We start from the raw sequence: 26,025 nt of genomic DNA, 5'->3' as shown, positions 1-26,025 counted from the left end.
GCTGAGGAGGCACAGAGCGCACATTATATCTAATGTACTGTATGTCTGAGGTGGTACTGGGCTGTATGATTACATGGAAACACTGAGTCAAGTCATGTCACGCCGTCAGAGAAGAGATACTGTTGTGAATGCTCTGCTGACATTTGCTTCGGACAGAGCGTGTTCTGTGAAATCGAGTGGGCGCTAATTCAGGCCTATTCTGCCAGAAAGACTGTGGACAATATTTTCCGCAATGCAGACCGTGTCTCTCACAAGTGCTACAAGGAGAAAGAGCAAGAGAGAGGGTTGTCATTATGTGAAAGAGATGTGTACATCCATGCATGCAGCAGCATGCATGCACACAGCACATGCATGTACCGTGCAGTATGTGTGTATGTTCATTCCACATCACAGACTAGATGTTATGTGTGTTAACTATTAAGGCACCACAAGGGAACAGGGAATTGCTGGATGTCTAATCTCCCCCTTCCCATGAACTCTGACCTTTTTGTGCTACTGGAAAACACTGATCTCTATTTTGCCCAGTAAAAACACAATCTGTATTCACACCACACTACTGCAGAAGTAGACACTCAGTTATACTTGGTTGTGCAAGGGTGTCGCGCACTGAAAATAGCAGATGCGCCGCAAGCTCACAACACATCGCATATAGTGGCAGGCATGAATCACACTATAGTACAGTGCCAGACCAACCACATCTGGCGATATGTCAAAGAGGATCAAACATATTGAGCCATACACACCATAAGAGGAGGGGGGGCAGACAGTTAAGGTCAGAACATGACTGTATGGCCTAATGAAATACAGGTACTGCAGGACTGCTAGATCGATTGGCACAGCTTCAGCTGATAGGCGAGGGTGGGGTGGGTAGCAGTCTGGTATTGATCCTGGCTCAAATCCAGATCCAGACTTTATGCCAGAGGCTTCTTCTTTACAGCACTAGAGTGCAGGCATGGTGGTGTAATAGTGAAAATATGGAGGATTTCCCAGTGCGACTGCCCCATGGATCGTTAGATCCATCAAAGTCTTAATCAGAGTCACTGCTCTCTCTGGCATGCAGCATTGCATTGCAGCTAGATCGGTGTTGCACCATATGCAATTATGCATTCAAATCCTTAATTTAGTATGCATTTGTAACCAATTACATTAACACTGAGTGTTACTTGGGGTGGGAGTGGCTCGCCCTGTGTTACTGTCCAAGTGTCCTTGAGCAAGACACTGAACCCCTAACGGCATACGTTAGTCCGACGTACCAATAGTCCGACATACATGGCTCTTTTCTACATGTACATTAAATTACATTTAGACTTTGTATAAGACTGCATGGTCATCATTTACTACAACCTATTTTTTCTTATTTCCTTCAGAGCATGATTCTTTTCCCTTTTATTTACTGTTCAGCCCTCTGTTGTCTTTGGGGATGGGGCGTGTGGCGAGACGTTATTTAATGTAAAAATAGCAGATATTCCAGCTCAAAATGTGTCACCAACTCAGACTGTCCTCTGAGTTGGTTTGAGACTTTTATCCACCAACAGCTTGTATCCATTAGTTTTTGCACATACGTACAGCATGTACAGTATGTACAGTATGCGTGGGATGGATGCATATTACTCCCAGCATTTCTGCTCTTAAATAAGAAATAAGTTATGTCAGCTCATTGCGAAATCACTCTCTTTCTGGCTGAATCTGTGCTGCTCCACTCTCTCACTCCCTCTCTCTCGCTCTGTGTTCCCTGCGGTGTTGTTGCACATAATATCGACATCTCTGTGTTGTGTCGATAGAACTCACAGGGCCATAAGGTCAAGAGTGTCCTCGATCCTCTCAGTGCACCACCACAACATGAAGATAATTTTTTTAAGAGTTTTCTTCAAAAGATGAAAACGAATTTATGTTGTGCTAGTGAACAATTACTTTATATCTCACCTCCTGTAGAAAACGGTCAATTCGTTGCTCAGCTGTTGTTGTTATTGGTTATGTGCAGTAACATGATGCGTTGTCTCTTTGGAATGCTTGGATAAAAAAAAGAAAAACGCAGAAGAAAGTGTTTTGTGGTGAAAAGTCGATTGAGTTAGTCCAGGCAGTTTGCCAGGTGCCCTTCCTGACGAGTGGACAGGATCCCAAACGTCATGTATAATAATTTGACCCATGCTGCTTCAAATTGGAATACTAGTTGTTTGGGCAGTTCCAAACATCAGGGCCTATTAACCTCTCTTCCCCTATCACTGTGCATGCATGTGCATGAGGCATGGGAGAGAGAGAGAGAGAGAGAGAGAGAGAGAGAGAGATGGATGCTGATCTCTGACCTGATAAATTATTCATTGACATTTAGTTGTTGGTTCAGTCATGCCTGCCAATTACACAGATTTTAAAAGGGTCATAAATGTCGGTGTGTGGGCGAATCGGAATTAGTGCCAGGTACCGTATGGCTGTAGGCCATCAGCCTAACTGCTCTGCTCGCTGGAAGGCAGGGAGCCAGCTGTAAATTATTTAATTTACTGGGTTTATTTACGACTCTGTGCTGAATTATAAAAATTAAGCCCTTCTGGTCTAAAATACCTTTAGATCTGTTACTAATGTTTTCTATTGTGAGGGCCTGGCCTGGTAATTCACAGCTTAACCTCTTTACAGGCCCATTGCAACTGTGCCAGGGGACCCAGTGGGCGAGCTCAGCGCTGCCCAAAAATAAAAGGCCTTTGCTGTGAAAATAAATAATGACATAAAATGTAACATGTTGCTTTTCTGCAAGCAATGTCTGGGGCACCAGTAAACTCCCTCCACATGTTTAATTAACGGCGAAAATAAAAGGAGAGCTAGTGAGTAAAGCAGTTTGAATAGAGGCTCCTCATTTCAGATGCCTGGAATGCTAAGTGCTGAGTTGCCCTGAACACACTCCCTTTGGCAGCTGGTGGGAGACCGCCTGCCCTGCACACAAAGCTCTGAGCCCAGCTAATGCTCATGGCAGCACTTTATCCTCAAAACATCTAATAACGCAACTGGCCGACTGCAAATAAGACTCATTGTAACTAGACATACTGTAGTCTTTACAGCTGGGAGAATCCCTATGTGGAGTTGTGCTCATTGCTCATAAGTACACTTTGATATGTAAACACACTGTAAAATGTAATGCTGGAAATGTTACTGTGTGTGAATCGCATATGTGCTTGCAGCTTTTGTTATGCCGGCAAAGTGCCCAGAATCAGATAAATGAGATGCTTGCTGTTACCGTATACGGGCTGTGTGCAGGTGGCAGCTGACAGGTGTACACTGCCGTAGGATTATGGGCTTGGCTATGTACCACCCCTCTCCCTGTAATAACAGCCACAGAGGACAGGCCACCTGCAGCCACTTCTCTAAGGAGTTGTCTCCTCTATCTCCCAGAAAGCAGGAAGCCCATGCACTTTAAGAGATCTGTTTCCAGCCCCACTAAACCGGCTGCTCGGAAACAACTAGCACTTAACAGAGCAGACGCACAGCAGAGTGTGATCGCATCAGCCCAACGGCGTTGCAAGACTGACATAAGAAAAATAATCCCGTTGCCCTCTGTCATAAGGTTCAATTTTGTAATCATGTAGTTTCCTCCTCACTCTGGGATAGACAGAAAGTCTGTTATTAAATATAGATGTCTGGGTAAATACATATTATATTTACATTTTGTACACAACACATCCTATGAAATACCCTCTCTTTCATACGGTCCAATTTAATAATCTTGTAGTTTCCTCACTCAAACGCTCTGGATTGTAATAGACAGAAAGTCACTTATTAAAAGAGAAATGTTTTTGTCAAAAATGTATATTTACATTTGATATTTTGTACACGACACACCCTGTGTGCTTTTTCATAATACGTCTGCTAACTCAGCTGTTGCTGCTGTTCTCGTCCTCTCCACCCCTCAGCTGATCCCGTGGATGTGCTACAGCTGCTGGAGCTGTCGGACGACATGGAGGGAGTGTCCATGAAGGCTGGTCTCTGTAGGACCAGGAAAGGCATGGACGAGGCGGACCTGGCCTACAGGATAGATAAGAAGATCCAGCTCAGTGCCCCCACAAAGCAGCTTTTCCCTGGTACTGGACTCCTCTCCTCTCCTCTCCTCTCCTCTCCTCTCCTCTCCTCTCCTCTCCTCTCCTCTCCTCTCCTCTCCTCTCCTCTCCTCTCCTCTCCTCTCCTCTCCTCTCCTCTCCTCACTCATTCGTCTTCTCTTCATCTTCTTCTTCATCCCCTCTACAGATTCTCCTTTCCCTGTGGATTTCTCTCTGATGGCAACGGTCCGAGCTAAGAAGGGCACGCAGTTCTTCCTGGTCTCGGTATATGATCAACAGGGGGTCCAGCAGCTGGGCCTTGAGGTGGGCCGGTCGCCCGTCTTCCTGTATGAGGACCACCGGGGTCAGCCTTCACCACAGGAGTATCCCACCTTCAAGAAGATCAACCTGTCAGATGGAAAGTGGGTATAGCCCCAGAGGCATTTACCCCCTCTGTTTAAATTGATACAGATATTAACCACATGAACCCTTGTGTCCTTATTTTGGCCATTATAGGTGAAAATGTCCAGACAATGTCCGACAATATAACATATACAAGCTGAAAGCTCAGAACATGTCACATCACAACACGTAGTGAGAGAATAAAGGTTTAAAGCAGTTATTATCATTATATAGCCAGGGCCCTATCTTGCGCCACTCCTTACCCCTTATTCCTAAACTTATTTGCCATTTTTTACTATTTTGAAAAAATTCTAGTTCAACATGAATGTTGTGAGCTTGTAGATCGGCTGTTTGAAAATGTCTTTCAAGGGGGTGTTGCATGATATAGCCCTAGTGTCTTATGAGCCCATATGGGCTGGTGGCACCTTGGTGCAAGACTATAGTTATGCACACGGATGCTTACGCACACCAACGTCCTTAAAGCGGTGCCGGCCCACGGGAGAATAAACTTAAGAGGAAATCTTAAAAAGCACACGCTGATAGCCAAAGTGCCAATATTTTAGTAGGATGCAGAGTAATGACCCCTTAGGAGTTTTAACGTTTTCTGGGAGTCATCAGATCGTTAAGTATTTCACACTATACAGGAGTATTTTTTTTAATCGGCTGTCATTATATCTTTGTGGCTTTCACACTAAACGATTGATCGCCGCTAGGGTTCAGGCACACTGGCACAATATGCCATCCAGACCCGATACATATAGGCTACATTTGTTTTTTATTTCAATTCATTTTGGCACGCACACACACACGCACACACACACAAATGTTTGCGGTGCAACGCAGATTCTGATGCGGTTTTATCAACATTATTCAAGTGAGATGCATTGACTATTTAACAGCAATATTAGGCTAATATACCTGGATTCACCCACGGAATAAAGATTATATTATCATCTATCGATACAAACAGACGGAATTCCTGTATGTGAGCACGGCTGTCCTGTGCTCTCATTGGCTGTAATATGGACCTTCTCGGTCCAAATATCAGACCTGCTAGAATTCAGAAACGCTCAGGAAGGCATTGGCGAGCGCTTATATCACCGCTGGATCTTCTCGCAAAGCCTTTCACACACAGCGAGTAAAACCTTGGTGATCAAAGCCAGATCTTGTGTCAGATCGGGGGTTCTGTCGGCGAGTGCCAAAAATCACAAATTTGGAGCAAATTTCGTGCAGTGTGTAGGGGGCCTAAGACATGAATCGTTTCGGTGGTTAAGCTGAGTCATGTCAAAAATTGGTACTTTGGCTATCAGCGTGTGCAGCCACTCTTGTTTTGAAGATTCCCTCTTCCGCAAGACACTATAGTAAAATAAATCAGATAATATCTACCACCCATGCCAATGAGTTGCTTTAACAGGTGTAGAATGTGCCTCGATAGAGTAGCTCTGTATGACGAAGAACAGTGTTTACCTCAAGTAGCCCCATCATGCATTTGATTCTGACACACACGGACAACTGTCTGACACCCTGAATGAGCGACCTTGAATGTAATAGCATATTCCCAGAGCCCCTGATGCAGTTATTTCATATGTTACATGTCTTTGCCCTTCATCATCAGACTGTAAGAAATCTGTTCTTCTCTGTCTGGAGCTCAAGGGCCTGTCTGTTTGTATGACTAGTCACGACACAGATTGCCTCTGAGTGATCTCCTTGCGTCGCTGCTTTTGTTGGATACAGTTTGACCTGCATTCCACATACAGAAGTAGCCATATGTTTTGTGTTTACAGCCTGTAGGGAAACATATGGTTTCTGCCGGATTTTTGACTTTGAATCCCCTGCATTGCTAAGCTCATTCTTAAGCTGCCCTCCCCGTCACTCTCTCCCTTTGTTCAATCCCTAGATGGCACAGGATAGCCTACAGTGTGCAGGGCAAGTCTGTTACCCTCTACCTCGACTGTCAGAAGATAGAGACCCTGGATCTGCTGCGAGGAGACAACCCTGTGGTCAGCACGGAGGGCGTCACTGTGTTCGGGACGAGGCTTCTGGACGAGGGTGTGTTTGAGGTAGGTGGACCTGGTCACCAGTGGGAATTTAGGAATAGCCAGCACACAAGAAATGTCCTTTTCACATGGTTTATTTACCTCTGATGGACAACGGACGCAATTCGGACTGATGGGCCATCCTCAGCGTTGTGACAAGATAACAGGAAGTGAGGTATGCATGATACAATCAAGTGCAATTGAATACATGTGCCAACTGTCAGCACCTTGAAAGCTATCAAATGAAGACTCGATGTTTACATTCAATCATATGGTACCTAGACAGGATCAATGCCTGATCACCGGGCATAGAAGAAATCAAGCTTGATGAAGTTTGCGGCTTGAGCGATTTGGGGATTTCTATATTATATGATATATGTTTTTTACGTTTTAAGTATTACGCTCAATGTTCTATTTCACACGCATTGATGGCGGAATTCCTCTGACTGATACCTGGAATTACAACGGTATGAAATATGTTTTTATTTTCGGGAGCCTTTCTCGTTAAGGGAGCACAGGAGGTGATTACCAGCTTCATGTGATGAATACGACGTGAGCTTATTTCATCAAGTAGGCAATTGAAGCCAGAGGAGCTATTCACTAGAGTAATAAATAATGCGTATTAGCTGAGTCTTCTGACATGGAGCCACAGGGGGTTCCTGATAACCTTGTTTTTTCCATTTGGATGACTTTCCAATATTTATAACCTCATTCCTCAAAGTAACACACTTAGAAATGTTTCCCAGGTCTCTGCATTAACACTCATGTATCTGGGTCTGCTGTTTAGGCCAGTCAATCTAAGCTAAAAAGGTCTGTGACCCAAAATAAATTGCAATAGTAATCGTTCAAGGTTTCTTTTTATGAAAAACACTCCTTGGGCTAAAAACGGCCATAAGCGTCTTCACAAAGTTTGTCCCCAAATGTGCTGACCTCATCACATTTAATGTGATGAGGTCAGCACATTTGGGGACATTTGGGCTATGGCCAAGGAGTGTTTTTTGTGCAAAACTAATGCTTGGAATGGGTTCAGAATCATGAATAACCCCTAGTTGACATGTCACATGCTACTTAAAGCATAATTCAAATGTGGTACGCCTGCATTTACCATGATCCACAATTTATATAATGATCAATTTTTTATGTTATTTTTATGACCCTAGGGATCATAAAAAACCTTGAACGATTACTATTGCAATTTCTTTTGGGTCAAATCTTAGATTGACAGGCCTATGTTACCACTGGAGGGCTGGGGGTGTAATGAGACTGGTGCATGCGAGGGCAGGGTAAGACAGGAGACGAGAGAGGGGGCGGAAGGAGAGAGGGGAAAGGAGGACAGAGGACAAGGGGCCAGGAGGGATGGGGGGGGGGTTGATCAGTGTTGTCCAGACTTGCCCAAGCTCCATTTCCAATCGCTGCACCTACAACTGACATACTGACATACTGCCTTTGTTGTTTGGACAGCCCGGATCCGTGTAGACGTGTTGATGGCGGTATGAATGGACAATTGTGTTTGGACATTACAGACTGTGTGCGAGTGTGAATTAGTGATTGTGTATGTATTCCGGTCGTTGTCTGTGGATAGTGGTGAGACCTGATCCCCATGGAAGAGGAATTCCTGTTTCTTCTCTGTCTGTGTTGACCCCCGTGGCGACGGGTCCTTATTACCTGTCAGCAGAGGAGGACAGGGGTCGTGCAGGCCATTTTTCCTACTCCACTCCTCTACATTGTTTGCTTGCCGGCGGAAACCACTTTTTAACCTTTTGAAGTTGAACACTTCGAAGCTTCCACAGCTCGGGGAAATCGGATAGTTCACACACATGAATATGAGAGCGCGAGAGAGAAAGCGCCAGAAGTTGAAAACGAGGTTCTGGGATCTATTCCAATTCTACTCATTTTCTTTTCAGTAACCCTTATTGTCATAAATCACTTCTCCGTGCCTCCCATGACAATATGCAACTGTGTACCATTGTCATTCTCGATGAGGCTCCACTCTAAATCACTCGCCCCCAGCATGCAACAGAGATCAGCTTAAGCCCCCTCTATTGCCATGACCTCAGGCTCTGTCTGTTTAGCGTTGAAATTAGAGAAAAGCAGACAGAGAGGGACAAAGAGAGAGAGAGAGTTCACATTGCAAGCCATCTTACTATCTTTCACCCCCTCAGGTTTGCATCTGATCTAACTAAACCAATGCTGTTTTGACCTTAGGAATAAGTACAGAGGACTGGGGCTATTATCTTTAGCCTAGTGGGCACATGCCTTCTCTGATTTCACTAGAAGAAAACCAGATGTCCTTGCTGCTGACAGGACAGTCGCCACCTTCGGGTATGCTTGCATAGTGAAATATCTCCCCAAAATAACCTCCCCTGTTCAAGCTCCACCCTCTCCTAACTTTTCCACAATTGGCTATCCTACGCCATAACTTAAGTAATTCTCTCCTTCCCCTCCCACACGATCCTTGTGTGCAGATTCTGACAGGCAGTTCAGTATTTTTTTCTTGAGATACATCACAGTGTCCCACTCCAATTAAGAAATCTGTCTCCATGTGGGCCCTATAAATTTATTGGAGATCATTCCTCAGTACTGTCAGTCTTTGCCCTTGCTCCAAAAGATCAACAGTCCCTTTACTGTACTTGTGGTAGTGATATTTGTGGCAATGACTCACTGTATCATCCTCTATCATCCTTTCCTCTGTCATCTGTCCAGTCCATGTTTTCTGTTCAGTGAATGAGCAAATGAGTGAGCAGGGTTCCCACGCATGAAATCTTGCATGTTTGGATGCCGTTTTCAACAATAATAACAATATTGTCCCCTTTAGTTGTTGTTGTTGGGGTACATTTGCACACACGGGAAAGATGTACGCTGCATTGACTGTAAAAAGGTTTAGCCAGAATATGTGTTTTATAATGATACAAATAGTTGCATGGATTGAACGAATCACGACTACACAGTCTGACATGATGCCAATTGATGCCAGAGAAACGTTTGACGTGTTCTATTTTATTTTCACTCAAAGTTACTGGGTGTGTGCCCATTAAGAGAAGACATCTGTGGCAACGTTGGGAGGATTCAGGAACATATTAACCCCTCAGCTGAATCATCTCTAGCGCCGACCATGACAAACACAAACATCCTGCATTAGCTCAGACAAACCGTGCTTAAAGCTGCATAGACCTGTCAGAGTTGCTCTGCTCTGCTGAATTCCCACTAAAAGCCAACTGTGACCTTTTCTCGTTAACTCATTAACCTGTTGTGTGATGGGGCCCTGCAGTAAGAGGTCTGCAAGCCAACATTCATAGCACTCCACCCAATCAGATCTTGCCAGGGACTTATTTGAGACCCTTGACCCATTGAGTGCATTCCCCTTCACCCAGCCTTTAATTAATGAGATTCCACTCTCTAACATCCAACTGCCTCTGGTGTGACTCGTCATAGATTATGTTTTCTTGTGTGCCTGAGGGTGAATGTGAGTCTGCATAGGTTTATAGCAAGCCCTCGTCATGAAACAGCACGCTGTTGCTCGGTTCTTGTGAAACAAGTAACGCAACTAACCAAAAACATATGACCACAATCAGACAGAAATCATTACCGAAGGAAAATGCATCTACGCCACCTTGACCAATTTAGTCTTCAATCCTCCAATCTGTGAGGTTTTTTTTTAAATTAGATCTGAATCTGAGCATTGAAACAAAGCCTTAATGACATGCTCTATATATCACTGACTCAACATGTGCCTGTGTCAACAGAAAAGCACCCAAAACATCTCCGTTTCTCCAGCACATACCAGATGGAAATAAGGGTCTGAATTTCACAAATAAACACTGGGCTGGATCCTATCTGGGCAGCCAGCGTGTTGGAGACACACAAACAGGGCACACAGAGGCCGCAGAGGGAGTGCAGCCAGACTTGTGGACAGTTTGATGTTTGCTTTGGTGCAAAAAAGCAACATGGCGTTTTGGTTTTAATGCTAAAATCTTGTAGCTGTTTGCCGGCAATCTGGAAGCAATAGAGACATTAGGGGCTGACCGCTGTCCCCAGGCTCACATGCTGTGCTCCCACGCTGGGAGAACTGGGCCGGAACACTGGCTCCCTCTACTCTACCCCCGGGCTCGCAGCTCCCAGAACCAGGTCCTGGGAACACAGGCCCAGAGGCCTGGCCTGAGAATGGACTGCTCCACTGAATGACCTCTTCTCCCCTGGTACCAACCTCACCCGACTCGCATACCACACACACACACACACTCACACACACACACAGGAACACACACCCAAACAAACACAGCACACACACACAAACAAACAAACAAAAAAACAAACAAACACACACACACACACACACACACACACACACACACACGCACACACACAAACACTTATACAGTACAAGCACAGATAATTGTCATGACTTCTTTTGAGAGCCACTCCTACAGTATATTGATACTGTATGAAATCCTTGACATATGTTAAAATTTGATAATACTGCATTGGAACATATACCCTTAAGATAGCAGCAAAATGAAGCAGAATGGGTCATGACTCGGGCACAAGTTAGCTTGCAGTGTGTTTTAGTAAGCTAACTTAAAAGAAAGACCTTCTCTGTCATCTCTTCTGTCATCTCTGAGATTGGATTGAATTACCCTTCCCCCCACTCTCTCTCTCTCTCTCTCTCTCTCTCTCTCTCTCTCTCTCTCTCTCTCTCTCTCTCTCTCTCTCTCTCTCTCTCTCTCTCTCTCTCTCTCTCTCTCTCTCTCTCTGTGATGTTTTCTTAAAGCAAACAGGGTTGCAGCTATATGCAATCCCTCATGATGTGAGACATATTCGAGCATTTGTCATCATTCAAATTAGTATTCCGTCCTTTGGTACGGGATGTACTATATCTTTGTACCTATACTGTACATCCATTTGTGGTTTTCCTGTGTTCACGTACTTCTCATAGAGGCATGATTTGGTCTGCGTGGGGTGATGTATGAGCTACTGTTAACGGATGTTGATTCATTTCACCTCTGGCCACTGAGCCTAATTAAAGAGAGTACAATGGGACTGTAATTACTGCTACATCAAGAGGCTAATCTGACTCAATTCATCACACATGCCTGCCCAGCTGTCCCTGGATAACAGTTTACCCCACAATGTGTTTACCATGCCATGTCACTTTCAGAGAGTCTTATCATTGATCTGATCTCATTCCTGTCAAATAGGGCCATGGGGCTGTTGTTTACATCGGATAACTGGCAATATCCATAGCCTGTGTTTCTCAGAAGGACGCAAGCAAAGGCTTGTGTTAGTAATCAGGGGCTATCGGAGAAAGATGTCAGCGGTGCCGAGCGCGAGGAGTCCAGTGAATCCAACAAACGCTCACAGGCAGCACACGCGTGTTTATGCGTGTGTTTACGTATTGCTGGCTAGGCCTCCAGGGCAGCATGGGAACTGCAAGCCTTGTGACGGCGGGGTGAGGCGCGTCCTCGGGTGAGCTATTTGACTGTTACATGTTTCACAGTGATCTCCCTGCTGGAACCATGGGAACATGTTATGCATTAGAGAAAGTAGAGTTGCTCTTGTTATGTTTCAGCCAAACGTTATGATGTCACCGTCCCAGCCTTACTCATCTACAAAGAGAAAAGCCTGGTCACGACCTCCGTCAGATGTATTTCCCCCGGATACGATCATACGATATGTTTCGACCAATCGCAACACTTGAGCGCTACTTCCACCAAAATCCAGCACTTGATACACTCTACAGCAGTGGTTCCCCAAGTTCCCCCAGGGGTCCTTGAGGGAGTTCTAGGGGGTCCCCAGCTAAATTATAGTTTGGAACCAAATGGACCCTTATGGGGCTGTAACTCTGAGATTGTACAAATGGAACCAAACGTAGCCTAATGGGTCCGTTTGGTTCCATTTGTACACTCTCAGAGTTAAATTAACATTGATTTTACAATATAAATTGGGGGACCCAGAGATAGAAATGCCATTAAATGAGGGTCCGTAGCCTAAGGCATGTCAAACTTGGGGTCCTGAGTGAGAATCACTGCTAGAGCTGTAAAAATCTTCTCTTATTGGGGGTCCTTGGCATATATTTTCAAAATGGGGGTCCGCGGGCTAATGAGTGTCAATTTGGGGGTCCTTGACATGAAAAGGTTTGGGATCCACTGCTCTACAGCGTATAGGTGTTGCCCAGCATGATGTTGGGGTGATTCTGACAGGATGCTTGTATCCTCTCTGTGTTTTCCCAGGGAGAAATCCAGCAGCTGCTGATCGTGGAGGACCCCCACGCCGCTGAGGACTACTGTCTGAACTTCATACCTGACTGTGACTCTCCTCTGCCCTATAACAGCCATGCCCTGGAACCCCAGGAGGTTAGTACTGTCACCAGCAGGGGGAGACACCAACGCACACGCACACACACACACACACACACACACACACACACACACACACACACACACACACACACACACACACACACACACACACACACACACACACACACACACACACACACACACACACTCACACACACCTAACATTTCAGTAATACTGCATACTGGCATGATAGGTGATAATGCAAAGCATATCGTCAATGTTCCACAGTAAAAACACAAGCATGGCCCCAGTTCAATTTAGTCTCGTATTGAATCCAGATGCTACAGGGAAATGGCTGAAAGCAGTGCGATTCGTCTTGCACAATATCTGGAACGCTTCAGACCTCGCGAGCTTCGCAGGAATTTAATTTCGAGGTCTCATTAGATTAATGACTCAAATCGAGTGTAGGATTACAATCGGAGTCTCCATATACGTTCATGTTATGACACTTTCAGGTTCTCGTCAGCTTCAGCTTGGCTGCGTTGGGGGCCTCATGGAAGCCCTTGTTTCTCGGCCAACCAATAATAAGGCAGAACAAGCATGCATATCAATTGAGCCGTGTGTGTGTGTGTGTGTGCCAGAGTCCTACTCAGCTCCTTGATCACATGATTTATGAGAGGCCAACGCTCTCAGCCAAGAAGAGATCTTCAATACAATACTAATACGTTTAGCATTGGGGAGAGGCAGAATACATATAAGCCCTCGTTCCAAGAAGAGCTACAGTGTATCCAATCTGATTTGAAAAGCAGCCAGCATAGGCTCATCCTTACGTTCCGTGTTCCATTGGCAAGGGCTGTATGCAGCTTTACGGCTTTAGCACACACACACACACACACACACACACACACACACACACACACACACACACACACACACACACACACACACACACACACACACACACACACACACACACACACACACACACACGCATACACACACACATAGACATATTAGACAGAGCCTGAGGGCCTGTAAGTCCAACAGGATATCATAGCTCTCCCTATCATAGGGCCTGCATAGGCAATGGAATCAATCATGGAGATGAATTAATGTGTTGTGTAATTATTGTGGTTGTGAGACAAAAAGAGCAAAATGGGCGAGGTGTGTGCGTCTGTGTCTGTGTGCGTCTGCGTGCGTGCGTATGTGCGTGCATGTTGATATTTGTCTCTCACAGCCTGTGAGCACGTACTGTCAAGGTCAGAACAATGAGTTCTGATAGAAAACTCCTATGGTCTGTGCGCGTGTCTGTGCGTACTATATATATATGTGTGTGTGTGTGTGTGTGTGTGTGTGTGTGTGTGTGTGTGTATGAGTGCGTGCGTGTATTTGAACTTGTGAGTGCATGTACTGTACATGTGTGGGGGCGTGCGTTCATAAAGTACACAAGAGTGAACACATGTGTGTTTGTGTACGTGCAGTGCAGCCTCTCTCTGGCGGTGCTCGGGGGACGGACGGCTCATCAATGCTAATGTGAGGCCATTCCGGGGCTCGGCTCAGTTGGCCTTTATAGGTCTACAGCTGAGCAATGAGCTCCTTATCCAGACCTTGTCAGCATTTGTCACGCTACTGACCCACTTCCCATTACTTTTTCCCACACACTGACTTTGTTTACAAATGGATCCACAACGACCTCGTGGGTGCCTTTCACAGAAGTGACCCATCAGCAGAATTCTCAGACCGGGGGGACCGCTCATATCGCTGACAACCCGACACGATGGCAGCTCTCTATACGGGGTTTACACAACACTATACTGTATTTGTCCACTTGACTGAGCACACAGAGAATTAGCACCTCTGTGGGATCATAAGCGTGGTGACCCCTGACCTCGGAAGCAAACACGGCCTCTCCTTTTGACGAGGAGGAGGAGGAGGTAAACAGTGTCCCTTTCTCACTTTAGTGTTTGTTTGCTGTGGGATCATCTCACTAGAGCCCTGGGAGTCGCGCCAGCGTCTGAACCCATGCCAGGGTGTTTGAGGAGCTCCCCATCTGCCCTGTTAGCTGTTGTCTGTAATGTGTTTGTATTCACCGTTTTTCCCTTTTCTTTTGTTTCCTCCTCATCTCCCTCCCTCAACTTGTTATATCACCTCGTACACGTTCAGTCTTCACCTCAGTCTGACCCCGCCACGATGCAAAGCGACCAGCCAGAGGACGAACCCAAGAGGCGCTCCAAAAAAGACAGGAAGGGCAAAAAGAACAAATCAAAGCGGGACAAGGGTTCCAAGAGCGAACGAAAGGGCAAAGGAAAAGGAAAGGGCAAAGGAAAGGGCAAAGGCAAGAAGGGGTCAAGGAAGAGGAAACACGACGAGGACGGTGTCGAGGACGGTGTCGAGGACGGTTACCTCCAGGTCTCCACAGCGTTACCCGAGTATCTCTCCCAGGAGCCCTTTCAGCCCACAGAGACCCCCCCCCACGTTGAAATGACCGCCATAGAGGTCACTCCCACCCGGGCCGACGAGGAGGAGAACCTGGTGGAGGTGGCCAACTATCAACCACACTTAAGCTCAGAGGTGGCCGCCGAAGCAATCGCTCCCACCCAGGCTGACGATGACGAGACGCTGGCGGAGATGCCCACCCACGAACCAGATCTAAACACTCCCTCCGTGACGCTCAGTGCAGTGCCCGCAGAGGAGGAGGTAGACCACGACGTCCGCACTAGATCCCCTCCCTCCTTGCTCCTCCTAAGCCAGATTCCTAACTCATCCTGAGCACTCCCTCACTACCTCCTCTTAACCTTATAGAGCACTCACTCCCTCTTCCAGTTGTCTGTCAAAACCATCACCACCACCACTAACTAACCCACACCATCCTAATCATCGTCTCTATCCACCTCCTGGAATGTAGAGGATGCTATGGTAGTCACCATAGTATATGTGTCGTACACATATCTATTCCTAGTTGACTGTGTGTTTACTGTGTTTAGTATCTTGTCCTATAGTGGGGCACAGATTCCATGCATAGCACACATACCATCCGACAGTGTGGTATGCATGGAGCATCAGTGTTTGTTCCTGTGTGTGCCGTGAATTGCTGACATTGATTCAAGGTGGATATCAACCTCAGATATCACCCTGAAGTTCTGAAGCATCACTATTTTAAATCACATGTTCTTCTGAATATCCTTTCTTATAAGCAACAGCAAAAAAAAAAGAAAAAAGAAAGAAACGACAAAAACTTACTGATTCTGCAATTCCCTTTAAAGCTTGTTGTCGGCTAATCTCCAGTGTCAACTTGTTTTCATACTACTACATGCTGTAGCTGCCATGCTGCCATCTGGCTGCGATGCACCCCCATCAGCTAATTACTACACCCCAGCATCATGATTAACCGCACACCCCGACAGCCTGGACAATGTGTAACCTGCTACACACATCTCGTAACATCACCCACCTGTGTGGGCCTAACATTCCTGTCAACCTGCATAGAGCAGGAAACACTGTGCATTAACGAGAACTGCTTATGCCTAATTTATACTTGGTCACCGAATGACCGAATCTCACAAAGTATAAATTAACACGTTTAGCGTCTCCATGGCGATCAGTCTGATTTGTGTGTGTGTGTGTCGGTACGCAGGAGGACAGACCGGTGAAGAAGGCCGTGGTGGAGGATTACGATGACCAATTATACGCTAACCTCTACGATGACCTCTCCGTTTCCACAGTAACAGCAGCAGGCCCCAATGTCACCGATTATGACTCTGAGGTAGGTTCAATCTGCTTTACACCATTTATTATGACTCTGAGGTAGGTTCAATTTGCTTTACACCATTTACTATTTACTACTATGACCAAACATGTTTGTCGACAGAGGAGAAATGAATAAAAACAAAATAAAAACTAAGCTATGATGACTAGAACTATGACTAAATATATCATCAATTATGTCAACAAATAAAAACTAGACTAAAATGCCAGGGAGGGACTAGTGGAGAAGAGATCCAGTAGAACTAAGAGACAAGTCCTTTTATGATTGGTTGCATGCTGAAAATAAAAGATCTACAAGCTCACAACGTGTCACAGCGCGACACGTTGTGAGCTTGTATATTATCGCCTATTTTCAGCATATAAAAGTCTGCCATTACGCCATCAAGGCCTGCCAAAATACATTTTACTCAACTAAATCAACTGTAAATTGAATCGACTAAAACTAGAGTAACACTAAAACATTTAAGTTAACTAAAATGTGACAAAAACTAAATAAAAATGTATTCAAATCAAAATACTATGACTAAAACTAAATTAAAATTTGCTGTCAAAATCAACACTAAGTTTACACAGTGAGCCGAGGATGCTTGCTGTGTGCTGTAGATGTGAGCGTCTTTCCGAGTCAGGGCAGCTGTCGCTGATGCACCTCTACCATTTCTATCGGCAGATACTGGAGTACGCAGACGTCATGAACGAGACGGAATACGAGGAGTATGAGATATACGAGGATGGCTACGGCGGGGTAGAGCGCGAAGGAGCCGAGACATGGGATGGACAGGTGAAATCAACTGTCCGCCTTGATTTCAAATTGATCTCAAACGTCGAGTACAGTACAGCAGACACAGTATATATATACTGTATATCGGGGTCACTCGACAGGCTCACTGATTGCCAACTTGTTTTTCTTTTCTTTTTCTGTCCGTCTCCCTCAGGCTAGCGTCAGAGCAGAGAAAGGCGAGAAGGGAGAGCCAGCCGTTCTCGAGCCGGTAAGTTGTGACAGTGGAATGTACTAAAACATAACTTTACTTTGGAATACAGGACTGAGGCAACACTGATGTGCTACTTTACACTATGTGTCATGTTGTACCTGGGCTTATTCACAGGGTACATATGTGGAAGGACCCCCTGGCTACCCCGGGCCCCCGGTAAGCCTACCATATTATTTTGTAGTATTACAGTAATCTAGCAGGCAGCAGTGGTCATTAATGCTGACCCTTCATACTAACTGTCTTGTGTGTTTTACATGCAGGGTCTTCCTGGGGTACTCGGGTCAACCGGCCCCACAGGACCAAGAGGAGACCAAGGTGACCTGGTGAGTGTGCCTCCACGCTGATTATAGGAACTAGGTTTCTTTGTAGCAGTGGCGTATACAGAAATTAATAACTGGCATGCATTTTGAGATTGACAGGTGTCGCAATGTCACGAGGTCCCGTTGACCGCCTGACATCATTCAATAAAAATCAAACCAACGGTTCCGTTAGTAGACTCACTGCTACATAATCGGAGTTCCCAGAAGTTCTCGCCAGCTCTGGCATACAAACGGGAGGGGCGAGAAACAGCTGCTACAAGACACTTCATCCCAACACATTCTCAAATATAAACTATAATTCCAACCATAAAACAACAGTAGGCTCAGTTACAACACACTCTCCCAGGCAGCATACTAGCACCATAACACACACACACACACACACACACACACACACACACACACACACACACACACACACACACACACACACACACACACAATATTGCAGAGTGCACAACAACATATAGTTTCAACTCGCTTCCAAATTCGAAATTAAGCAAGATGGCACCCCATAGCATAGTATCAGACAACATGGGGCACAATCAATGAAAACCAACCACAACCAATAATCCAAAAATTTCAATTATGACCTTTGATGTCTTCATTCACGTAGTAATCCATAATCAAGGGCGGACGCTGTTGTGGTTGGCTGGCCCAGTAAAGGTGAACTCCTCAGGATACAACTGTTGTAGCTCCTCCAGGGACTGCTGACTTCCTTCCAAAATTAAAATGTATTTAAACAAAGACGTGAGTTTCCAGGGTGAAGAAAAACAAATCTGCCGCATTCTGCAATCAGCAAATAACAACACAAGCTCATGATAGTGTCAGGCATCAGGCATGACCAATCAATCTACGCAGGCACAGATGAACAAACTAGGCAGTGCCAGTGGCTATGGAAAGCCAAATAGGAAAAGGTGAATCATACATACAAGTACAACACAATACACCCACTGCCATATTTCGCAAAATGAAAGGCAGTGATTGCATCCACATTCTTTTATGTTATTATATGATGCAATGACGGTACTGTTATCAAAATCGGTTAATATGATACTGTGTGTGTGTATATATTTAAAGAAATTCCCTTGCTTTGTAGAAATAGCTGGTTTGACCTCAATTTGACCAGTCAGTACGCCCATGACATGAGAACAGAGCTGGGGGTTTGAAATATGTCCATTTGTGATAGAATGAACCTAGCCCACTGGACTGAACCTGCTGGGCTTAATGGATGATGACTCACACGTGTTATTTCCTTTGCAAAGTCATTCCTTCCTGAGCGACCGTCATACACAGGCTCTGACAGATGTTCAGTCATTTTCGATGTGAATGTTTTTATGAGGTTGTTCCGCTTAGAATAGATGATGATGGCCAGCCTATTATGCTGCAGTGCTCCATTGCTTTCAAACATGAAGCTCAATCATTATGCTCACTCTCTGGCACTTTTACACCTTTGGTTTAACATGCATTCTGACAAATAAAGTTTTAATATACATTATATCTTCTTTATACGCGCACACACACACACACACACACACACACACACACACACACACACACACACACACACACACACACACACACACACACACACACACACACACACACACACACACACACACACACACACACACACACACACACACACACACACACACACACACACACACACACACACACACACACACACACACACACACACACACACACACACACACACACACACAGTTGTAAATGCCAGGGTGGTATAGGCGTAAGTTGTAAATGCCAGGGTAGTATAGACGTTTCAGTCTGTAAACAATGACAGCAGCTGCCCTGAATGTTCTAACCTTTTCAAGCCTCCTGTTTGTAACTGCTGTCCTGGGAAATGACATCAGCTATCACACAGCAACAGCTGCTAGTTACCTATTTAGCCAACAAAAAACACATTTGTTTAAATCATTCTTATTGGTTTAAACTTGATGGTGGTATACTGCTGATGGGGTGTTGAAAGGGGTTTCATATACCTGTCTTAGCAGTAACACAAACCATTAACTATATATATTTATAGATAGATAGATAGATAGATAGATAGATAGATAGATAGATAGATAGATAGATAGATAGATAGATAGATAGACAGACTGACAACAGCAGAGACTGTAGGCAGCAGCAAATGATTAGTTTGTATAACCAGTGATTGACAGAGGAATCAGCTCATGCCTTCAATATTTAATGTAGCTCCCATAAGTACATTAGGCAATTAAACGGATGTATCAGGTTGAAAAACCTTGAGGCAGCTATTTAATCCATTTTAAGCTGTGCATAAAATGTATAAGCAGAAGCCAGGTAGGGTAGACACTGACAGTGAGTGACGTGCCCTGTGGAAATGTTTTCGCAGAGATTAGATTGCAGGGATGGTTCTCTCTCTCTCTGTTTAGACACGTGTGCTTACTCAATCCCTCCCATATGCTGTTTACATGCAGTACAATGCAAACACAGAAAGACACACACGCACACACACACACAGACTCTAATCTACCTATCCGTTTTTCTTCCAGGGTCCACCTGGACGTCAGGGTCTGGCTGGGGTTGATGGGATACCAGGTCTTCCAGGCACTATGCTGATGTTGCCCGTAAGAATTAAGACAAAGATGTAATCACACACACAAACCTGCATTTTTGTCCCAGTGGTTGTGCAGTCGCAGCGCCACAAGGGGGAGCTGTGTGACTGAACTTCATTTACATTTGCTGGACCATGGAGAGTTCTGCAGGGCAGTGACTAAACTAAATCACTGTGTTTACTCCTCCCAGTTCCAGGCTTGGGGTGATGCTCGCAAGGGCCCTGTGGTGTCTGCTCAGGAGGCGCAAGCCCAGGCTATCCTCCAACAGACAAAGGTACAGCCGCTTAACAGTGAGAGGTTATCAGTCACAAAAGAGACATCATCTCCCATAATATCCATTGCATATTGAACAGTAGACAGATAGCTCACACGGCATACAGTACATTATACAATGCACTATTCTCTTTTTTCCAGCTGTCACTGAAGGGACCCCCAGGTCCGCTGGGTCTAACCGGTCGACCAGGCCCTGTGGTAAGAGTGTCTCTGACCGTGGCCATCTGTGGACCATAGCCCAACGGTTCCCCAACCTTCCATCTAAACCTTATAGGCTTTGTGTGCCCTGTGTGCATGCTCTGCTCTCCACTGTATCCCATAATAATCCCTGATCATTATGCACGCTCGTTTCTCTGTTCAGCATCTCTACAGTAAAATTTGATCTTGAACATTTACTGTATGCCAGGAATGACCTTGGAGTAATACACATATGAATGGATATTTGACTTGTTTGTGTGTCCTTGTGTTCGTTTGGTTGTGAATTTGACTGAGGATTATAAGAGCCCCCTGTAGATTTGATCTCTCATGCCTTCTTCTGGTTCCTGTGCTGCAGGGTCTACCAGGCTGGTCTGGGCTGAAAGGAGATGCAGCAGACAATGGGCCTTCTGTAAGACCAGGCTGTATTTATACAATTCACTGATCCGTCATACAGTACCACTCTCTATCTCCGTGACTGTTGATTCACTCTTGTCTCTTTGGCCATGTCCTCCTTGCATCTCTCTCTGTAGGGACCTCGTGGATTGCCAGGCCCTGCCGGACTTAATGGAAAGGCAGGAAAGAGGGTGAGATTTCAATTAATTAATCAATCAATGAATCAATTAACAAATCAGTCACTCACTCACTCACTCACTCACTCACTCAAGTTTTAATTTATATATCACCAAAGCACAACAGAAGTTATAATGATAATTTACTCATACAGCAGGTCAAGACCATACTTCCAAAAATATACTTTAATTTAAGATTTCTAGATAGATTGTGATTTTACACCGTGATATTGTATTCCTCTTGGCAGTAACTTACAGTATCTGTATCTGCTGACATTTGCTGTGGATGTACTATGAGTCTGTGTTTTGACACCCTCCATGTGTCTCTCTCCCAGGGCCGGGCAGGTACAGATGGAGGTCGTGGAGCACCAGGTGAAACAGGGTCAAAGGTACGCCCACTGAAACCACATGGCATTGCACCGGTCACAATCTAATTGAAATGGGACAAAAAAAAAGCTTTCCGATGTAACTCCATCACCACCACCACCACCACAACATGTTGGTAGTTTGAGCGATCATAGAACTACTACTATCACATTATGTTTTATGTTTTAGGTAGTAAGTTGTATGGTAACAAATTACCCTCACTAGCTAGCGTAAGCCTCCAAGGTAGACAATGCTCACAGTTTATTGCATGCATTGTCAACGCAGTTCATCCCACACTACCTACAGTAACAGCTGCAGCATGGATGTAGTAAATAAATTAGACCCCCTCTGGTCCCAGGTGTGACAGAAACAGCAGGGCCTTTATCAGTCAAAGCAACATCTAAGCATACCTCCAGCTAATCTGAGAACTCCCTCTCCCTGATGCACGCGCAGTCACATGTGCACGCACACGCATGCACAGAGCAGATGGGAGGCTCACACTTCACCAAATATTATATTAATATACAAACACGTGTGTGCTGGTATTTGTGTGCACATGCTTGAGCACATGTGTATGTGTGTGTGTGTGTGTGTGTGTGCAAGTAACTGTGTGCATATTTACTCATACAGTACAGTGAGTGTTTGCAAAGCTGTGCATTAGTGCAGTTATTAATGCTATTGGTTCTCGATCTCTCCACAGGGTGACGGGGGCTTTGATGGGCTGCCAGGTATCTCGGGAAACAAGGGCCACAGAGTGAGTTATGCCTGAGTTCTAGCTTACTGTAGTTTCCGCACGTGTGTCACTATCTGAAAATAGTCGATGTACAAGCTCACAACATGTTGCAGCGCGCCACGCTGCGAGTTTGTAGATCGGCTATTTTGGGATATATCAGGATTTATCATCAAGCACTAACTACACTTTGATATTGCATGTACTGTAACATTTTATGATGATATGAATATTGCAAATACAGTACCTTTCCAGATAACAGGCATATTTACTGTATGTGCATATTTACTGTGTATTCTGTGCTTAATTGTTTAACTTATATTATTTATACCATAATATCATGGTAAAAATGTCTGTCTCTCTCTCTCTCTCTCTCTCTCTCTCTCTCTCTCATGTAGGGAGAAAGAGGGAAGCCTGGTCTACATGGTCTTGAGGGACAATCAGGAGAGATGGTGAGAACATAGCATTCTCTATCTCTCTCTGTGCTGTATAGTTCAGTTGTACAAGTCCCGTCCAGGTCAATGGTCAATGCTACAGTCATTTGGATGAGCAAACAGATCAGAGTGGTGTTGCAATGTTCAGATTAATCCATTAAGACCTCAGGCCGATTCTCCAAATGTCTTCTAAACGTTCTGAAGAGCGAATGTTTCAGTGGTTCTTCTAAAACGTCTTCATTTAAGAGCCCTAAAATTATGCCATCCGTGGCCATGTATTTGGCCACAGACCCCCATCCCAAAGTATTTTGTTCCCCAGAAGCAAAGGTTTTAGTTCAAAATGGTAGCTAAAAGATTTGCACAAATTGTCATGATTTTTCCAAAATAACAGATCTATATCTGCTATTTTTGAATAGTCAAAGTAGGCCTATACAATAAAGCTTTTTAGCTAAAATCTAAAATGACACAGATGCTTTCCCAGTTTTAATGTGTTAAATAGTAATTGGCTGCATTTTTAATGCCTCTCCCTCGGCTGGCCCGAGTTCACTCAACATGAAGTTAGGCAGAACTTATGAAATACCACAGTGGCATACATTCAGAAATATGAAAGCTCTCCTATAGACGCTCTCTGAAGACAGATTCTAATCTTCATAGACAGATGAGTGCCGTGAAAAACAGCACTTGGCTCCAAGAAAGTTGAGTCAGTTGAGCTGTCACGCACATTCTATCTCCAATATCTGGTTCCATGTTTCATTCACAAGATTTATATGTACCCGTGCCTGAGGTAGACACAGAGAGGAGTTTATTATTTGCCGTACGATGAAGTTGTATGCCGGAAATAGCAGATCTACAAGCATACAATGCGTTGCATCCGCCACATGTTGTGGGCTTGTATATCTGCTATATCCGGCATGCACAACGAAATACAGAATAATAGGGTATTTGGTGGTGTTTTAATGTGATATCCCTGTCTAGATAATAAAGGCTTTTAATCTATCCTTGCTCAAGAGTGTGCTTGAAGCGATGGGACCCCGCTTCACTATAAACTAGTTTCTAACTTTGAGCACCTCATCACCACAAGGACTGGAGTCATCAAATTTTTTCTCAGCAGCACTCTGCTCGCCTCTGTTCTTTGAAATACAGTATATATCTGGCATAATGTCTGTTTAACCTGTTCTTTTATCACAGGGTCCTGATGGACCTCTGGGGCCCAGAGGACAGCCAGGTGAAGCTGTGAGTTCTAGAACACACACACACACACACACACACACACACACACACACACACACACACACACACAACATGACATGACGCGCATCACTTTAGAAAGGGAAGGACCATTGTAATCGGTGTTCATCCTGGCATGAATAATATCAACATGTACTGTTCAGGGCTCCTTGAAAAACATAAAAATATTTATAAATACAGTATGTATCATTTACAAAGAACACTATTGCATTCGCAAATGCTACAAAATAGGTTCTTTCTTATCGACTTCTACTGAGCCCAGAGGCTCTCATCTCATTCATTGGTGCAGTGTTGTGCCTGCGGTCGGCCGGTCGGTGTGCACAGAGGCTGATTGGCTATGACTCACATTCTCTCTTTCACCCAGCAGGTGAGGATGAGAGCCAGTGAGGGTCCGTCCCTCTAAATCACCCGTTGCATGCAGGGAGAAATGGAGTGCTATAATATGAGATATGTTAGGAGAGTCCATGTTAAACCGCAGAGACACCAGCCAAGGACAGGCGTTGACCACTTTAACCATATTCTGGGCACGTCACAATAGGCTTATACATTTGGTGAAAATAGCCGATGTACAAGCTCTTCAAGATCGGGTATTTTCAAACGACACTCTCGTACAGAATTAGGCATTCGCTGTTTTGATGGTGGGGGCAAAGGTGACGCGGCGAGGGAGGAAGATGAATGGGAGATAGAATGAGAAAGAGTAGAGAAGAGAAGAGAAGAGATAAAACAGGGAAAAAAATAAACGCTGGCCTGAATGATTATATTTCCATATCAATCACTTCCCAGGAGATCACTGATGTGGCGTCGGAACAGGTGGCTTGGCCAGCCTACAAAGAGAGAGGCTGACAAAAACAGAACGCACTAACACACTCTTACAAACACAGCCTAGAAGTCTCCCGTGTCATGCATACAGATATATAGTGTCTCTCTCTCTCTCTCTCTCTCTCTCTCTCTCTCTCTCTCATTCTCTTTTATTCGGTCTCTCAATACATCAGCACTCCTGCACTGATTTGTTCTTTAGTATTCCGCACTCACACACAACCACATCCTGCATGCAGGCTGGCTGTTGTTGACGCTTTCATTGTGTTTTGTCTCCAGGGTGCTCGGGGTCTTGTAGGACCAAGGGGGCTCGCCGGCCCGCCCGGCCAACGGGTAAGTCGGCATCGGCGCGATTTAATGAATCGCTTTCGATTCAGTCTGGTGAACTCAGCCACTTGTTTCTCTGTGGGATTATCGCCATCACAATTGCATGCACTGGAAGACGTCTGTGAATGTATTCATCCGACGTGTTGAAATTCTGATTCTATTGTGTGTGTGTGTGTGTGTGTGTGTGTGTGTGTGTGTGTGTGTGTGTGTGTGTGTGTGTGTGTGTGTGTGTGTGTGTGTGTGTATATGTGTGTGCTTCCTTATCAGGGTATCACTGGAGTTGATGGAGTCCAAGGGTCAAAGGGCAACATGGTCAGTCCTATTAACCTTTTCATGTTGTTGTCTCATTACCAAAACTATCTTTAGATAAAACTAGTTTCTAACTACTTAATTTAGTTGCACCTGCAAAGGCAATTATGGGATTTAATTTAATTGAAGGTTAAATTATCTGCACAGCAACAGCCACACTGATAAGCAAAACCTGATTAATTTATCCTCCGTCGTGAACCAACAAGCTCACGTGTGTCACATTATGACAGAGCTTTTTAGAGCTTGTACATCTGCTAATTCTGCTGTTTAATTAGCCCATCACTAAGTCCCTCCCCAACCCATCCTTGTCCAATAGGCACGTTG

At 44.8% G+C, this 26,025-nt stretch overlaps 1 protein-coding gene across 2 annotated transcripts in view; it reads left to right on the top strand.

Moving 5' to 3' along the window:
* The window catches only part of col5a3a (collagen, type V, alpha 3a), a 66,862-nt gene that overhangs the window by 5,751 nt on the left and 35,086 nt on the right, over positions 1-26,025 (top strand). The window contains exons 2-22 of one of the 2 annotated variants that reach the window (XM_080774893.1): positions 3,897-4,064; positions 4,228-4,441; positions 6,319-6,481; positions 12,685-12,807; positions 14,918-15,451; positions 16,389-16,517; positions 17,187-17,297; positions 17,452-17,505; positions 17,623-17,664; positions 17,769-17,831; positions 20,369-20,443; positions 20,622-20,705; positions 20,846-20,902; positions 21,258-21,311; positions 21,433-21,486; positions 21,807-21,860; positions 22,538-22,591; positions 22,966-23,019; positions 24,190-24,234; positions 25,345-25,398; positions 25,660-25,704. In XM_080774893.1, the coding sequence (XP_080631019.1) occupies positions 3,897-4,064; positions 4,228-4,441; positions 6,319-6,481; positions 12,685-12,807; positions 14,918-15,451; positions 16,389-16,517; positions 17,187-17,297; positions 17,452-17,505; positions 17,623-17,664; positions 17,769-17,831; positions 20,369-20,443; positions 20,622-20,705; positions 20,846-20,902; positions 21,258-21,311; positions 21,433-21,486; positions 21,807-21,860; positions 22,538-22,591; positions 22,966-23,019; positions 24,190-24,234; positions 25,345-25,398; positions 25,660-25,704 (2,231 nt within the window). The remainder of the gene's footprint in view (positions 1-3,896; positions 4,065-4,227; positions 4,442-6,318; positions 6,482-12,684; positions 12,808-14,917; positions 15,452-16,388; positions 16,518-17,186; positions 17,298-17,451; positions 17,506-17,622; positions 17,665-17,768; positions 17,832-20,368; positions 20,444-20,621; positions 20,706-20,845; positions 20,903-21,257; positions 21,312-21,432; positions 21,487-21,806; positions 21,861-22,537; positions 22,592-22,965; positions 23,020-24,189; positions 24,235-25,344; positions 25,399-25,659; positions 25,705-26,025) is intronic. The other variant, XM_080774894.1, reaches the window with a different exon arrangement.

Source organism: Protomyctophum bolini, assembly GCF_963924005.1.
Source record: "Protomyctophum bolini genome assembly, chromosome: 11".
Classification (NCBI taxonomy): Eukaryota; Metazoa; Chordata; class Actinopteri; order Myctophiformes; family Myctophidae; genus Protomyctophum; species Protomyctophum bolini.
The sequence above is the reverse complement of the archived record's forward strand: the minus strand, read 5'-3'. Positions and strand labels throughout refer to the sequence as shown.